Genomic DNA, 18176 nt, shown 5'->3' with positions numbered 1-18176 from the left:
TTCTCCAGGCAAACACCTCCTTCAGAAATTAGGCCTTCAGAAGTTCTTTTGGGTTAAGCATTTGCCACATTCTACATTTTTCTAAATGCACATCACTCTGACAGGAACCCACAGTAATTCCCAAAAGTTCTGTGTGAATAAAGTCACTCTGTCTTTTCCCTCAGGTTAAGAAAGGCCTGAGGCTCTCTGACAGGTCCTTGTGAAGTGGGAAATAAGGGGAGTGGGAATTAAACTGGCAGTTAACCCCACATTACTAACATCTCTGCCGCAACTCTTTCTCCCTCACCCCGGCCTCACCCAAGTCCTTAGCCTGGCGTTCAAGGACCTTCACTGGAAATTCTGGGGAAAGCCTCATAAAGCAGAGCAGCAGGAAGCCCGGAGTGGAGGACCCAGCAGGGAGAGCCTCCTCCTTCACCGGAGGACATAGCCAACCTCAGGTCAGACTACAGCCTGTGTCCATCAGCCTCTCTGGTGATGGGAACAGATTACGTATGCGCACACTGGAGGGAATTACGGTATTTCCCGACTGCGGCTCTTTGCCGGCTCTGGCTCCCCAGTGTGTCCAAAACAGGAACTGCAGTCGAGACAAACCGGCTCCGCCCACTCCCGGCGGAGTTCCGGGAGGAGGCGCCGCTTCTGGAAGCCACGCGCGAGGTAACTCTCTCGTCTGTCTCCTCCGTGCAGGGGGACTTGCTTGCGCTGTTTTCTGAGGTTTTCCCCCAAATAGCTTTCCTTCCTGATGACAGAGCTGCCCCCTAGAGTTGGGGTGCCCAGCGGAAGCTGGCCCGAAAGACGTCCTCGGGCCTCCTCTGCAGCCGCTCCCGCGGCCCCGCCCGGGACCAGCACTGGCTGTGGCGCCTTGGGGACCACAGAGTTCGCCTTTGGAGAAGCCCACTCTGAACTCTTCAGTTGCTTGCAGTGTGTCTCTGGGCGAGTCATTAACCTTTCTGAACTTCACCTGTCTCCTCTGTAAAATGGAGCTTAGATTTACTAGCACTTGGGTTGTAAAGGTGACTCAATGGGATGATCCACGTGGCAGGTGGAGAGCAAGATAGTAATCACCACCATAATGGGACACTCACTGTGTGCAAGGGACTGCTCTAGGCATTTTGAAATGGCCTTATAAAAAGGTATCATCCACAGATGAAGAAATTGAGGGAAGAAACTGAGATTTAGTGATTTTCCCAGAGTCAGACATCTAGAGAGGCAGAGCTGGGACTGGACTCAGGTAGACATGGGTACACAAGTGCTGGGGGTGTGGGTGGTGGTCCAAGGTTTGTGAGTTTAGTGGGGTGCTCAGAGGCCTGAAAAATATCCAGCTTTGCCTCCCTTTGTGTCGTTAATCAATGCTTTCTTATAATGAATTATTCATGCCTTCTTGATATAATGCTTCGGTGGGCAGGGACCTAAAAGACCATCCATGCCTATTTCCTTATGAAGAGCCAGGGAGAGACTTGTCCAGGGTCACATGGCCCGGCAGCTCAGAACTAGACTGGAGCTCAGTTCTGTCCCTGTGTCCTGCTCCTCCACACATCCTCCTGCTTTGGGGGGAGCAATTCTAGGAGAGGGGGAATGCTCCTTCCCACCCACAATCAAACTGCCCACTCAGTATAGGCTCCTCTCCAGGGGCTGCCCACTGGCCTGTCCTGTCCCCACTTGCCAGGACCTTCTGCCACTCCCTTCTTCTCCCTCCTGCACACACTCTGGGCCTCTCTCCCCTCACAGGGGTAATGCTCTAAGCAAAGAGGAAACCAGTGCAGCCTCTGGCTCCCAAGGGCTGGCACAAGATCAGCCAATATTTTACCACTGTGTGTGCTTGTGTGCGTGCGTGTGCACTTGTTGTTGTTGTTAGAAAGGGGCTAACCTAATATATATAGCAAGTGACTGACAGTGGCATCTTTGGGTAGATGAATTGTGGGTATTTTTTTCCTTGTTTGCGTTTTAAATTTTCTTTAGTAATAAACAAACATTATTAATAAGACAAGAAATAAAAGTTGCTCTAAAATGCTGTTAAGAAAAAGGCCGGGACTTCCCTGGTGGCGCAGTGGTTAAGAATCCGTCTGCCAATGCAGGGGACACGAGTTCAAGCCCTGGTCCGGGAAGATCCCACATGCAGCGGAGCAAGCCTGTGCGCAGCAACGAAGACCCAACGCAGCCAGAAGTAAATAAATAAAAATTTGAAGAAAAGAAAAAGGCCAACAATCATAAAGAAAAATGAGCTAGAGGTAAGAACAGATTGTTCGCCGAAAAAAGAAAATGTTTCTTAAACATAGAAAAAGACTTTGCTCATAATGATAGAAATGCAAATTAAAATTACACTGAGTTAGCATTTCTTACCTATCAGATTGGCAAAAATCCAAGTTGGACAAGTTCTGTTGGGAAGGCTGTGAGGAAACACTTTCATACATTGCTGATGGGAGTGCAAAATAGTATAGATCCTATGTAGGGCATCTGGCAATAGCTAGCAAAATCACATGTGTAGTGTGTATTGACCCTTTGACCCAGAAATCCACTTCTAAGAATAGATCCTTTAGATGCACTGGTTAAAAAAATACCAAATGATGTTTGCAAGAGGCTACTCACCATAACGCTATTGTAATAGCAAAAGACTGGAAACAGGGCAAGCATCCATCAGCAGGAACTGGTTGAATAAGCCACATGCTGGAGGACTCTGAGGCTGCAAAAGGAATAAGAAAGAGCTTGTACTACTGCAGAGAGATGGCTGAGGTGAGCTGTTTGGTAAATAAAGCAAGGTAGGTGTCCAGAATAGGCAAATCTGTAGAGACACAAAGTAGATTAGTGGTTGCCTGGGGCTATGGGGGGATGGGAATACTGGGGAGGGGAAGGAAAACTGTAGGGTATGCGGGTATGGGGTTTCTTTTTTTGGGTGATGAAAATGTTCTAAAATTTACTGGTGATGATTACACATGAAAACCATTGCATTGTACACTTAAATGAGTGAATTGTACAATATGTAGCTTATATCTCCATAAAGCTGTTACTAAAAAAAGACAATGTGAGAAAAGTGTGTATAGTATGCTACTGTAGGAAAGGGAGAAAAAATTATATACATATGATTGAATTAAACAATATAAGGGTAAGCAGCAGCAACAAAAAAGGTTGTTGTATCAGTCAGGTGTCAGTCAGGATTCAGTTGGGGAACAGAATCACTTTGATGTTGTGGTATGGAGGCTTTTTTAAAAATTTAATTAATTAATTAATTTATTTGGGCTGCGCTGGATCTTCGTTGCTGCGCACGGGCTTTCTCTAGTTGCGGTGAGCCGGGGCTACTCTTCGTTGTGGAGCGCGGGCTTCTCATTGCGGTGGCTTCTCTTGTTGTGGAGCACGGGCTCTAGGCGTGCATGCTTCAGTAGTTGTGGCTCACGGGCTCCAGAGCGCAGGCTCAGTAGTTGTGGCGCATGGGCTTAGTTGCCCCACGGCATGTGGGATCTTCCCCGACCAGGGCTTGAACCCATCTCCCCTGTATTAGCAGGCAGATTCTTTACCACTGGACCACCAGGGAAGTCCGGGCTGGAGGCTTTTTGATGGTAATTTGCTTTGCACAATTGTGGAAGGAGCTGGGGAAGACAGAGACCAGAAGGAGAGTAAGAGCATCAGAGGAGGCACTAGCCACTCTGAGAAACCAGGTTGGTCCAGCTGTGAAATGCAGCCACAGGCGAAGCTGCAGGAGGTCTGTGGGAAGCTGTTTCCTCTGTGTAGAGGATGCCACTGGGTCTGCCGTTGAGCATCTGTGGTGGCAGGAGGCCACTATTGGTCAACTGTGTCATCAGCTGGGAATAAAAGCTGGGTACGGAGTGAAGGAGAGAGAGAACAAGGTGGAAGCTGCAGGTCTTAGACAACTGACTATGACAACCTTCAGAGACTTGACTTTGAAACTTGTAAACATTTTACATAATTCTAAAACAAAATTAATGTTAAAAAATATCTAAAGAGTCACTGCTGTATGTTATATATCCTGAGACTTCTCATCACATGGAAAATAATTTTTTCTCTATTTCTTTAATGTTGTATCTCCTTGAGATGATGGATGTTCACTAAACTTATTATGGTGATCACTTCATAATGTATGTAATTCATATCATTATGCCATACACCTTAAACCTACACAGTGCTGTATGTCAATTATAGCACAATTATAGCTCGATAAAACTGGAAGGAAAAAAAATCTAAAAAGTAAAATGAAACAAATAAACCTATGCCTGTTGAGTTAGTAGCATAATCACATAGAGAGGAACTATTCCAAGTGGCTTTAAGACAGTAGTGTGACTATACAGTTATCCCTCGGTATCCTGGAAGGATTGGTTCCAGGACCCCAGATGCCAAAATCTGCAGATGCTCAAGTTCCTTATAGAGTGGCATAGTGAAACAGGAGGGAAGGGGGCAAGGCACAACCTTTAAAAGAATGACATAGCCATAGGACATGACAAAAACTTGTCAGAACCGATTAGGTCCAAGATGGCAGAAGATTCAACTTGCAGTGGACCTTGAGCCTCATTATGTGCTCCTTGTAATATGTTAGCATCTAAATAACATACCCACCAGCGCCATGACAGTTTTGAGGCTAACCATAAAAGGCCAAAAAGTGGGCAGTGGCCCAATTTCTGGAAATCCCTGCCCCTTCCTCAAAATAGTTGGAATAATCCTCCCACTCATTAGCCTATGAAATTACCCAGTCCATAAAAACTAACCACGCCATATTTCAGGGCCTCTTGCCTTCTGAGATGGCCCACACTCTATGGAGTGTGTCTCTCTCTAAATAAATCCACTTCTTATCTATCCCTTTGTCTCTCACTGAATTCTTTCTGCGAGGAGACATCAAGAAGCTGAGCTTGGGCTTCCCTGGTGGCGCAGTGGTTGGGAGTCTGCCTGCTAATGCAGGGGGCATGGGTTCGGGCCCTGGTCTGGGAGGATCCCGCATGCCGCGGGGCGGCTGGGCCCGTGAGCCACAACTACTGAGCCTGCGCGTCTGGAGCCTGTGCTCCGCAACGGGAGAGGCCGCGAGAGTGAGAGGCCCGCGCACCGCGATGAGGAGTGGTCCCCGCTTGCCGCAACTGGAGGAAGCCCTCGCACGGAAACGAAGACCCAACACAGCCAAAATAAATAAATAAATAATAATTAAAAAAAAAAGAAGCTGAGCTTCATTAAGTCCTGAAACCAGGTGTGTGATCTCAATGAAAAGACTGTGGGTACAAGTCCCAATCTGGGTTTTGGCAGGGTTCGAGTCCAGGTGCGTGGGTTCAAGTCCCAATATGAGTTGCACGGTTTCAATAGTATTTGCATATAGCCTACCCACATCCTCCCACGTACTTTAAATCATCTCTAGATTACTTGTAATACCTAACACAATGTAATGGTATGTAGATAGTTGCCAGTATGCAGCAAATTCAAGTTTTCTTTTTTGAAACTTTCTGGAATTTTTTTCCAAATATTTTCGATCTGGGGCTGATTGAATCCTTGGATGCAGGTCTTGCAGATATGAGGGCCAACTGTATGCCCCTAGTGGGATATCTCCAAACAACCAGACAAACTTTGAAAACAGTTTTCAGGAATCATGTTATTGGTTATTATGTTGAAATTGTTATTCTGAGACTGCTGTGAGTAGATTGTAGGGTAAAGTGAATGCAGGATTTCCAACATGGGAGAAGGAAAACACAGATGTAATTTTGATGATGTTAGGTAAAACCCTGTTGTCTTGAATTTGAGTTGATAGTCATGAGTATGAACTCATGATGCATTTTATCAGAAGAAAAACAAATGAACAGACATTTCCTAGCTCTATCCACTGAAAGGTCCTAGAAATAAGACCAACCCAATAGCAGTTATCATTCCTATGTTTACCAATGTATTATAAAAGGATATAGCCCAGGAACAGCCAGAGGGAAGAGATGCACAGGGCAAGTATGGGAAGAGGGTGTAGAGCTTCTCTGTCCACTCCGGGTCGTTGCTCTCCTGGAATCTCCACGTGTTCACCAACCTGGAAGCTCTCCGAACGCCCTCCTTTTGGATTTTTATGGAGGCTTTGTTACATAGGAATGATTGATGAAATAATTGACCACTGTTGACCGATTCAAACTCCAGCCCCTCTCCCCTCCTCAGAGGTAGGGGAGGGAAGAGGACTGAAAATTCCCACTGTCTAATCTCAGTTGGTTCCCCAGGCAACCAGACCCCAATCTTAGGTCACCTAGAGGCTTCCCAAATCACCTCACTAGCATAACAAAAGACACCTTTCTAACTCATCACACGTGGGAGATTCCTAGGGTTTTAGGAGCTCTGCTCCAGGAACAGGGACAAAGACCAAATATATATTTCTTATTATGAATCACAATATCAGAGTGGTTTAAAAAATGGATTTAGGAAATCATCAACGGCCGCTAACATCACACAAAAAGGGACAAGATGTTGTGTATTTTCTGATGGAAATACACACCACTTCTATGAAAGGAGCCTCTCCAAAACTCCGTTTACAAAGCTTTGATCAATCTACTAGTTTATAGGAAACACAGGCGACAGAGGAACGTGTTAAATGACATCCTAGGGAGGTCATCAGCAAAACAGAGACTGTGGGAATCTCTACAGGATATACGACCCAGTACAGTGAATCAACAAATAAATTGTGAGAGGGAGGGAGGCAGGGTGGGAAGGAGAGAGAAAGAGAGGGCGGGATAGGGAGGGAGAGGGAGTGGAGTGGAACTTGTAGACTAAGAGACAAATCAGCCAATTTCAGTGTATGGAGCTTGTTGGAATTCTGATTTGAATAAACTATAGTAATTGGAGAAAGTTGAACACCGACTGAATAGTTGATGATATTAAGGAATTACTGTTAATTTTTAGGTGTGAAAATGGTATTTTGGTTATGTTTTAAAATGAGGCTTTACTTATAGAGGTACTCACGTTTATGGATAAAATGGTATTTATGAATCTGCTTCAAAATAATTCAGGAGGAGGAGAAAGTTAGCCATGGATTGTTAATTGTTGAAACTGGATGATAGATAGGTATGTGGGGTTCATTATATTATTCTATCTTTGAGTATATTTAAAAATTTCCGTAGTATTTACAAGATTCATATCTCTTAGATAAGATAAATATGGCAAAATATTAATATGTGGTACTATTATTTCAACTTTTGTGTAGGTTTAAATTTTTCTAAACAAAACATTAGGAGAAAAGAAATAGTTGCTTTGTCTTGATCCTTTTGCCCCAGGAGGAGTCCTCACAACCCAGATCTTGCGCCCCCAGGGGCGCTTCTGAACAGTCCTTTGGGCTTGGAAGAAGTCTTCTGGTCACAGGCTACCACCTGGAGCAGCCCCCAGACCCAGCAAGGTCAGAGCTAGGAATAAAATCCAGGTGTTTCTGGGCTCCTCCTAAATGTTGCCTGGGGCACCTGGAACTTCAGACCTTCACGTTCAGGGCTCCCATCAACTTAGAGAGTCCTGTACCTTTGAGACTTGCCCTCCACTGTCCCTCCCTGTGATTTAATGGTGAACAAAAGTGCTTAAAGGGAAGTAGGGGAGGTAGATAACAAGCCAGTAAACAAACATTCACGTGACATATTCAAAAGTATTAAGCTAGGAGTCTTTACAGCCTCTGAAGGAGGAGACTGCTTGGGGGCACCCCAAAGGGCTGTTGGGGCAACGGAGGAGATCCCAGTGGCAGGAAGAGGTGAGCAGACAAAACTGTTCCATATGAAAAGCAAGGCTGCGCAGAGAACATTTGGATGTTACGAAGAGTCTGGTTTAGGAGAAGAGCGGCAGAGGAGATTTGGAAGAAGTGGGGGCCCTACTGGGATGAGTGGACCTTTGGGGAAAGAGATGTTGAAATACGGTTTTTAGGACATTTTTCTGTGTCTGAACTTCCCTGAAATCCTTGCCACTTGTGTATTGGTTTGATATGATTTCAAACCCACTTGTTTATGACTTAAGCGCAGCTGTTTTAATCTACTTGTTTGTGTCAAAGACAAAAAAAGAGTTGTTTTTAGAAGTAAAGTTGTTTTGATATGAGTGAAGTAAGCTGTGTCAGGATGTCTTCATCTCATCTGTTGCTGTTGATAAGCACTTAGTAGCTCAGCTGCTGAGAGGCCCCGATGGGGGCTTATCAATAAGAATGTGTGGAGAAGCCACTATGGCAAGGGGCATTTAAACTATAAATACCGAGAGTTTTGGGGGGGATGTATGAGAGTTTCAGTCTGGGCAAAGCTATCTTTTGCTGATCTAGCTCTCCGAAGATCTTGGGGCATTAGCTCCTGCCCTGGTAAAGACTACTCCTTTATCAGCGGTGATGACAAACCATGCAGCCTAGAAGGACACCTGCCTGCCAGATAATACAGGTGCCATCGTTGCCTAGCAACATGCTCTAGCAACAAGGGACTTTTATTTTTGCGTTGATAGCTGAATGTAGCTGTCTGTTGGCAAAGATGTCTCTCCTGAGAAACCAAAACTGGTAGAAAAGATACACCTCAATTGAATTTGGGCTTTGTTCTCTACATCTGCCCCTGCCTGGAACAGTAGTGTAATTAATCTGTCGTTTGTTTGGAGTATGTTATTTCTTTATTGGCTTTTTTTTTTTTAAACATCTTTATTGGAGTATAATTGCTTTACAATGGTGTGTTACTTTCTGCTTTATAACAAAGTGAATCAGCTATACATATACATATATCCCCATATCTCCTCCCTCTTGCGTCTCCCTCCCACCCTCCCTATCCCACCCATCTAGGTGGTCACAAAGCACCGAGCTGATCTCCCTGTGCTATGCGGCTGCTTCCCACTAGCTATCTATTTTACATTTGGTAGTGTATATTAGTCCATGCCACTATCTCACTGCGTCCCAGCTTACCCTTCCCCCTCCCTGTGTCCTCAAGTTCATTCTCTAAATCTGCGTCTTTATTCCTGTCCTGCCCCTAGGTTCTTCATAACCATTTTTTTTTTTTAGATTCCATATATATGTGTTAGCGTACGGTATTTGTTTTTCCCTTTTGGACTTACTTCACTCTGTATGACAGACTCTAGGTCCATCCACCTCACTACAAATAACTCAATTTCGTTTCTTTTTATGGCTGAGTAATATTCCATTGTATATATGTGCCACATCTTCTTTATCCATTCATCTGTCAGTGGACACTTAGGTTGCTTCCATGTCCTGGCTATTGTAAATAGAGCTGCAATGAACATTGTGGTACATGACTCTCTTTGAATTATGGTTTTCTCAGGGTATATGCCCAGTAGTGGGATCGCTGGGTTGTATGGTAGTTCTATTTTTAGTTTTTTAAGGAACCTCCATACTGTTCTCCATAGTGACTCTATCAATTTACATTCCCACCAACAATGCAAGAGGGTTCCCTTTTCTCCACACCCTCTCCAGCATTTGTTGTTTGTAGATTTTTTGATGATGGTCATTCTGATAGGTGTGAGATGGTACCTCATTGTAGTTTTGATTTGCATCTCTCTAATGATTAGTGAAGTTGAGCATTCTTTCATGTGTGTGTTGGCTATCTGTTGTATATCTTCTTTGGAGAAATATCTGTTTAGGTCTTCTGCCCATTTTTGGATTGGGTTGTTTGTGTTTTTGATATTGAGCTGCATGAGCTGCTTGTAAATTTTGGAGATTAATCCTTTGTCAGTTGCTTCATTTGCAAGTATTTTCTCCCATTCTGAGGGTTGTCTTTTCGCCTTGTTTATGGTTTCCTTTGCTGTGCAAAAGTTTTAAGTTTCATTAGGTCCCATTTGTTTATTTTTGTTTTTATTTCCATGTCTCTAGGAGGTGGGTCAAAAAGGATCTTGCTGTGATTTATGTCATAGAGTGTTCTTCCTATGTTTTCCTCTAAGAGTTTTATAGTGTCCGGCCTTACATTTAGGTCTTTAATCCATTTTGAGTTTATATTTTTGTGTGGTGTTAGGGAGTGTTCTAATTTCATTCTTTTGCATGTAGCTGTCCAGTTTCCCACACCACTTATTGAAGAGGCTGTCTTTTCTCCATTGTATACTCTTGCCTCCTTTATCAAAGATAAGGTGACCATATGTGCGTGGGTTTATCTCTGGGCTTTCTATCCTGTTCCATTGATCTATATTTCTGTTTTTGTGCCAGTACCATACTGTCTTGATTACTGTAGCTTTGTAGTATAGTCTGAAGTCCGGGAGCCTGATTCCTCTAGCTCCGTTTTTCTTTCTGAGGATTGCTTTGGCTTTTTGGGGTCTTTTGTGTCTCCATACAAATTTTAAGATTTTTTGTTCTAGTTCTATAGAAAATGCCATTGGTAATTTGATAGGGATTGCACTGAATCCCTATCAAATTAGGGATTAGCAATTTGTAGATTGCTTTGGGTAGTATAGTCATTTTCACAATGTTGATTCTTCCAATCCAAGAACATGGTGTATCTCTCCATGTGTTTGTATCATCTTTAACTTCTTTCATCAGTGTCTTATAGTTTTCTGCATACAGGTCTTTTGTCTCCTTAGGTAGGTTTATTCCCAGGTATTTTATTCTTTTTGTTGCAATGGTAAATGGTAGTGTTTCCTTAATTTATCTTTCAGATTTTTCATCATTAGTGTATAAGAATGCAAGAGATTTCCATGCATTAATTTTGTATCCTGCTACTTTACCAAATTCATTGATTAGCTCTAGTAGTTTTCTGGTAGCATCTTTAGGATTCTCTATGTATAGTATCAGGTCATCTGGAAACAGTGACAGCTTTACTTTTCCGATTTGGATTCCTTTTATTTCTTTTTCTTCTCTGATTGCTGTGGCTAACACTTTCAAAACTATGTTGAATAATAGTGGTGAGAGTAGGCAACCTTGTCTTGTTCCTGATCTTAGAGGAAATGGTTTCAGTTTTTCACCATTGAGAATGATGTTGGCTGTGGGTTTGTCATATATGGTGTTTATTATGTTGAGGTAAGTTCCCTCTATGCCTACTTTCTGGAGGGTTTTTATCATAAATGGGTGTTGAATTTTGTCAAAAGCTTTTTCGGCATCTATTGAGATGATCATATGGTTTTTATCCTTCAATTTGTTAATATGGTGTATCACATTGATTGATTTGCATATATTGAAGAATCCTTGCATCCCTGGGATAAACCCCACTTGATCATAGTGTATGATCCTTTTAATGTGCTGTTGGATTCTGTTTGCTAGTATTTTGTTGAGGATTTTTGCATCTATGTTCACAGTGATATTGGCCTGTAGTTTTCTTTCTTTGTGACATCTTTGTCTGGTTTTGGTAACAGGGTTATGGTGGCCTCGTAGAGTGAGTTTGGGAGTGTTCCTCCCTCTGCTATATTTTGGAAGAGTTTGAGAAGGATGGTTGTTAGCTCTTCTCTAAATGTTTGATAGCATTCACCTGTGAAGCCATCTGGTCCTGGGCTTTTGTTTGTTGGAAGATTTTTAATCACAGTCTCAATTTCAGTGCTGGTGATTGGTCCGTTTATATTTTCTAGTTCTTCCTGGTAAGTCTCAGAAGGTTGTGTTTTTCTAAGAATGTGTCCATTTCTTCCAGGTTGTCCATTTTATTAGCATAGAGTTGCTTGTAGTAATCTCTCATGATCTTTTGTATTTCTGCAGTGTCAGTTGTTACTTCTCCTTTTTCATTTCTAATTCTATTGATTTGAGTCTTCTCCCTTTTTTTCTTGATGAGTCTGGCTGATGGCTTATCAATTTTTTTTATCTTCTCAAAGAATCAGCTTTTAGTTTTATTGATCTTTGCTATTGTTTCCTTTGTTTCTTTTTCATTTATTTCTGATCTGATCTTTATGATTTCTTTCCTTCCGCTAACTTTCGGGGTTTTTTGTTCTTCTTTCTCTAATTGCTTTAGGTATAAGGTTAGGTTTTTTATTTGAGATGTTTCTTGTTTCTTGAGGTAGGATTGTATTGCTATAAACTTCCCTCTTAGAACTGCTTTTGTTGCATCCCATAGGTTTTGGGTCGTCGTGTTTTCATTGTCATTTGTTTCTAGGTATTTTTTGATTTCCTCTTGATTTCTTCAGTGATCTCTTGGTTATTAAGTAGTGTATTGTTTAGCCTCCATGTATTTGTATTTTTTACAGATTTTTTCCTGTAATTGATATCCAATCTCATAGCATTGTGGTCAGAAAAGATACTTGATATGATTTCAATTTTCTTAAGTTTACCGAGGCTTGATTTGTGACCCAAGATATGATCTATCTTGGAGAGTGTTCCATGAGCACTTGAGAAGAAAGTGTATTCTGTTGTTTTGGGGTAGAATGTCCTCTAAATATCAATTAAGTCCATCTTGTTTAATGTATCATTTAAAGCTTGTGTTTCCTTATTTATTTTCATTTTGGATGATCTGTCCATTGGTGAAAGTGGGGTGTTAAAGTCCCCTACTATGATTGTGTTACTGTCGATTTCCCCTTTTATGGCTGTTAGCATTTGCCTTATGTATTGAGGTGCTCCTATGTTGGGTGCATAAATATTTACAATTGTTATATCTTCTTGGATTGATCCCTTGATCATTATGTAGTGTCCTTCTTTGTCTCTTGTAATAGTCTTTATTTTAAAGTCTATTTTGTCTGATATGAGAATTACTACTCCAGCTTTCTTTTGATTTCCATTTGCATGGAATATCTTTTTCCATCCCCTCATTTTCAGTCTGTGTGTGTCCTTAGGTCTGAAGTGGGTCTCTTGTAGACAGCATATATATGGGTCTTGTTTTTGTATCCATTCACCCAGTCTGTGTCTTTTGGTTGGAGCATTTAATCCATTTACATTTAAGGTAATTATTGATATGTATGTTCCTATTACCATTTTCTTAATTGTTTTGGGTTTGTTATTGTAGGTCTTTTCCTTCTCTTGTGTTTCCTGCCTAGAGAAGTTCCTTTAGCATTTGTTGTAAAGCTGGTTTGGTGGTGCTGAATTCTCCTAGCTTTTGCTTGTCTGTAAAGGTTTTAATTTCTCCATCGAATCTGAATGAGACCCTTGCTGGGTAGAGTAATCTTGGTTGTAGGTTTTTCCCTTTCATCACTTTAAATATGTCCTGCCACTCCCTTCTGGCTTGCAGAGTTTCTGCTGAAAGATCAGCTGTTAACCTTATGGGGATCCCTTGTGTGTTATTTGTTGTTTTTCCCTTGCTGCTTTTAATATTTTTTCTTTGTATTTAATTTTTGATAGTTTGATTAATATGTGTCTTGGCATGTTTCTCCTTGGATTTATCCTGTATGGGACTCTCTGTGCTTCCTGGACTTGATTGACTATTTCCTTTCTCATAGTAGGGAAATTTTCCACTATAATCTCTTCAAATATTTTCTCAGTCCCTTTCTTTCTCTCTTCTTCTTCTGGGACCCCTATAGTTCAAATGTTGGTGTGTTTAATGTTGTCCCAGAGGTCTCTGAGACGGTCCTCAATTCTTTTCATTCTTTTTTCTTTATTCTGCTCTGCAGTAGTTATTTCCACTGTTTTATCTTCCAGGTCACTTATCCGTTCTTTTGCCTCAGTTATTCTGCTATTGATTCCTTCTAGAATTTTTAATTTCATTTATTGTGTTGTTCATCATTGTTTGCTCCTTAATTCTTCTAGGTCCTTGTTAAACGTTTTTTGTATTTTCTCCATTGTATTTCCAAGATTTTGGATCATCTTTACTATCATTACTCTGAATTCTTTTTCAGGTAGATTGCCTATTTCCTCTTCATTTGTTTGGTCTGGTGAGTTTTTACCTTACTCCTTCATCTGCTGTTTGTTTCTCTGTCTTCTCATTTTGCTTAACTTACTGTGTTTAGGGTCTCCTTTTCGCAGGCTGCAAGTTCGTAGTTCCCGTTGTTTTTGGTGTCTGTCCCCAGTGGCTAAGGTTAGTTCAGTGGGTTGTGTAGGCTTCCTGGTGGAGGGGACTGGTGCCTGTGTTCTGGAGGATGAGGCTGGATCTTGTCTTTCTGGTGGGCAGGACCGTGTCCGGTGGTGTGTTTTGGGGTGTCTGTGACCTTATTATGATTTTAGGCAGCCTCTCTGCTAATGGGTGGGGTTGTGTTCTTGTCTTGCTAGTTGTTTGGCATAGGGTGTCCAGCACTGTAGCTTGCTGGTCGTTGAGTGGAGCTGGGTCTTAGCGTTGAGATGGAGATCTCTGGGAGAGCTTTTGCTGTTTAATATTATGTGGCGCTGGGAGGTCTCTGGTGGACCAATGTCCTGAAGTCGGCTCTCCCACCTCAGAGGCACAGGCCTGACACCTGGCCAGAGCACCAAGACCCTTTTAGCCACACAGCTGGAACAGGAAACTGTTTCTGTTCAATTCCGGAACAAAGTGGGGTTGGAAAGGGGACTTGATTGGGGTTTTCTTTTCAAAATCCTCTTTAATGAAGCAGGAGTGGGTGAACTAATCCAAGGTGAAGTCTGTTATTTCTTGCTGGGGCTCGGAGCTGACATCCTCAGGCTTCTCTTGGTGCCTGCAGAACCGGTAGATCTCTGCACCCGCTCACGAGATTCTTAAGAATTTATATAGAGGCCTGAACTGGGTTCATGTAGATCATCCAGATGGTCTCAACAATGCACTTCTCTCTCAATGTACTGTGTTCTTGAAAACGGCTCCCTCTTTATTGGCTTTTTAAGAGACATTATCCTGTATGCTAATAGCTTGTGAAATTATTATAATTTCTGCAGTGAGCCTATGTTAAATAAACTGTTGACAAAGACAATATCACTTGCATTCTTTTTCTTTCTTTAAAATATATTTATTTATTTATTTATTTATTTATTTATTTATTTATTTATTTTGGCTGTGCCAGGTCTTACTTGCGGCACACGGGATCTTCGTTGTGGCATGTGGGATCTTTAGTTGCAGCATGTGGACTCTTAGTTACAGCATGCATGCGGGATCTAGTTCTCTGGCCAGGGATTGAACCCGAGACCTCTGCATTGGGAGCACGGAGTCTTACCCACTGGATCAACAGGGAAGTCCCCTGCGTTATTTTTCAAGGCTTTGGAACCATGCTAGTGATTCTTTTGAGTATGAAATGAAAGGGCATTGAGCTCTGAGTGGGAATAGGTGGACCCAGTGTTATTTGTGTGTTCCAAAATTACAAATTGTGACCTCTCTCTGGAAGAAAAGGCATCATAGGGAGTTTGGGAAGAGTACAGGAAATAATGCTGATAAAGAACTGATACAGTGGCTGGTACACAGCTGTTACTCAAGAAATGACGACAGCTCAAAGAGATTAATTAGACCTGCTTGGGAAAATAGGCATAAAAGCCCGAAAACAATGGATTGGAATGAAGTAGCGTTGACAGCTTAGAGCAGTGCTTCTCATATTTTGATGTACACAGGAATCACCAGAGATCTTGTGGAAATGCAGGTTCTGATTCAGTCAGTCTGGGGTGGGGCCCGGGATTCTGTCTTTCTAACAGAATGTCACCCAAATAACAGGAGCATGAAATCAACTAGGTAGATTGTGAAACACAGGTCACAGTTCTATTTTGTAAAACAAAGAAACCCTCTCTAATTTCTTAAGATACGAGGTAAGAACAAAGAAAAACCAGGAGGGCCATCTTGTGGAGAAAACAGTCACCAGTGCTAGAGGCCCTCAACCCACTTGAGTGATCTTTGGAAAGATCACTGTGCCTTGTCCAACCATGGACCATCAGGGCTGGATGGCTCACAGGCCCTACTTCCAACCCAGTGGTTTTACAGATGAGGAGACCGAGGCCCACAGAGGGGAAGGGGACTGACCTAGATCACCAGCTAGTTATAGCATCTACAAGGGAGCCTTCCTGGGAGGCTGGAGGCTAGGGGTTGGTGCTGTGGAGTTGAAGTTGAAGGATGAAAAGGGGTTGGATAATGGGCCAGTTTGGTCCAGACCGAAATGGCAGTGTGGTGCAGTGAGTTTGAATCCAGCCTCTACCACTATTTGTTGCTGTGACCTCGAAAAGTTATTGGACCTTTCTGAGCCTCAGTTTCCTCATCCATTAAATAGGAGTGATAATGTCTGTTTTGCAGAATTGCTGTGAGGATTAAGTGGGATAATGAATTTAAAAATTCCTGGCCAGAATGTGGGATCATTGAAGGCTGGGGAGGCCTCCTAGAGGAAGCCCATAGAAACTTCTGGGTTTACCTGGAAGCACTGGATGGGTGTGGCCTAGCCTGGGCCAGGGCGGCTGGTCTGGTAGGGACAGCCAGGCTTCTGTCAGTCACCCACTTCCCAAGGGTTTCTCTAATACTGACTCATGGTCACTTGGGTCTCACCTCCAGGTGCCCCAGGGAAAGTGTGGAGACACAGACTATCTCCAGGCAGCAGTGGCTGCAGGAGGAAGATGATAAAGCAGCAGTCACTTCATTCTGCTGGTTCAGGGCCGTGGACATCAAGGATGGCAGCTGGGCAGCTGTGCCAGCCAACTGCTCCCTGGCACCTCTGCATCCATCAGGGAGGCCAGGGCTTGGAGAGTGACCAACCACCAGCTGTCTGCAGGTTTGGCTCCATCAATGTCCTATCCACCTACCAGATGTTCATGCCGTGGCTCTTAAATCAGACCAGCTGGGTTAGAACCCTGGCTTCACCACTTACTGTGGCGGGTAGGAAGAGTTATTTACCCTCTCTGTGCTTCAGTTCCTCTCCCATAATCTGGTGGTAATAATGTCCATTTCATAGGGTGGTTTGGGGGACAAAATGAGATAATCCACACAAAGTCTTACTGTGGGGCTCATTAACTGTTAGCTGTTATCATTATGTTATTTTTCAAAGGTCATTCCAAGTACTTCCTCCTCCAGGAGGCCTTTCTGATCTACACTAATGACTGAAAGATATTTGTCCTCCTCTGATCCCACAAGAAATAGTAATGACTTCTTGCCTTGGGATAGAGATGCCTGGGACCCCACTATCCCCAAATCTAAAGAGGCTGTAAATGCCTGAAAGGCAAAGAAGAGAAGACATGGACATCCCCCAGGGTCTGAAGTACAACCCATTCTGATATGTTTAATGTGTATCATTTTGTTTGTACTGTATGTACCTTTGCAAATTTGTGTTGTTTTGTGTGCAAGCATTTTTATTGGTATTGTGTTTTAGGTCTCATTTGGTTGTTTTACTCTTTCCACTCAGCACTTGGTGTTTCAATCCATGTTGCTGTAAATACACGTGGTCCTTGCATCTGTAGTTGCATAGTAGTACCACATTTTACCTATCCATCTACTCCCCCAATGTGGACACTTAGGTTGCTTCCAGCTCCCAGTAACCACAAAACAACAACCCAGCAACAAAATCCTCTTACATGTCCCCTGATGAGCCTGTAAGAGAAGGAGCTGGCTTTTAGGGTCAGAGTTCGCTGTGTTTAGTTTCCCTCATTACTGCCAAGACTCTTTACAGGAATGGCTGCCCCAGGCTACCCCCACCAGCAGTGCACCTGGCCATGACACCCCTCATTCCCCACCACCATCTGGCATTATCCAGTTTTTCTAATTTTTGCCAGTCTAATCGGTGTAAGTGGTATCTCATTGTCATTTTAATTTGTATTTTTCTGATCATGAACAAGTCTGACCATCTCTTCATATGCCTGCAGGCTTGCGGAGGTTACTGTTCCTTAAATGCCCACACAAGTGCTTGGGGTCTGACTTTCAGCGCCTGGAGGCGCCAGACCAGGCTCCCGAGTCGCGAGCCAGGGGCCTGCGGGAGGTCGTGCATCCGGGACCGGGAGGCTGGGACAGCTCGCAGAGGAGACAAGCCCAGGGGGACCTGCGGAGCCCCAAGTGGCTCCGAACCGCTGGGCCGTGGGCTGGTCGAGGGAGCCCGAAGAGAGACCCGCAGTCTGGCCCGGGATGGGGGGCGGTCGGGAGGTCGTAGCAGCTGCGCCCGCATCGTACCCAAGAGCCGAGGAGGGGCGAGGGCTCTGGAGGAGTGGCTGCCGCCTGCCCTCCGACGCTCCCGGGAGCCTCGTCCTCAACCCCAGCTCAGCTCCCCCTCCCTCAGCTCCTGCGCCCAGTCGGGCGGACGCGCCGCTCGCGACCAGGCAGAACGCAGAGGAACTCCGGAGCGGCGGCATGGAGGAGGAGCTGGCGTGGGAGACCCAGGGCCGTGAGTCCGCGGGGTGGGGGCCGGGACAGGGGCGGGTAGAGGCCGAGAGGATGCGCCGCAACCCAGCGGGGGTGACCGAGCCTTCGATCTGCGCGGTCCGCGTGGCCACCTGCGTCTTGGGCTTCTTTGTGGCCGCGAGAGGAACTCGCACCTGGCCGAGGGGA

The 18176-nt window shown here is 43.8% G+C and overlaps 1 protein-coding gene and 1 long non-coding RNA gene across 3 annotated transcripts in view; both read left to right on the top strand.

The window, feature by feature from the left end:
* The first annotated feature begins 607 nt into the window (after nucleotides 1–607).
* LOC133085120 (uncharacterized) lies at nucleotides 608–17658 on the top strand. 2 transcript variants are annotated; one of them, XR_009699529.1, is made up of 4 exons: nucleotides 608–654; nucleotides 2073–2225; nucleotides 16200–16416; nucleotides 17501–17658. It is a non-coding gene; the product is annotated as an uncharacterized LOC133085120 (long non-coding RNA). The 2 variants fall into 2 exon arrangements; XR_009699528.1 differs by lacking the exon at nucleotides 17501–17658 and having other exon boundaries at nucleotides 16200–16621.
* Nucleotides 17659–17660: 2 nt separating this feature from the next.
* Nucleotides 17661–18176, top strand: part of ANKDD1A (ankyrin repeat and death domain containing 1A) — a 36058-nt gene continuing 35542 nt past the window's right edge. The window contains 1 exon segment of the mRNA XM_061182026.1: nucleotides 17661–18012. Coding sequence (XP_061038009.1) covers nucleotides 17757–18012 — 256 coding nt within the window. The 5' untranslated portion in view covers nucleotides 17661–17756.

Source organism: Eubalaena glacialis, chromosome 2 (genome assembly GCF_028564815.1).
Source record: "Eubalaena glacialis isolate mEubGla1 chromosome 2, mEubGla1.1.hap2.+ XY, whole genome shotgun sequence".
NCBI lineage: Eukaryota > Metazoa > Chordata > Mammalia > Artiodactyla > Balaenidae > Eubalaena > Eubalaena glacialis.
Note: the sequence above shows the minus strand (reverse complement) of the source record. Positions and strands in the feature narration are given on the sequence as shown.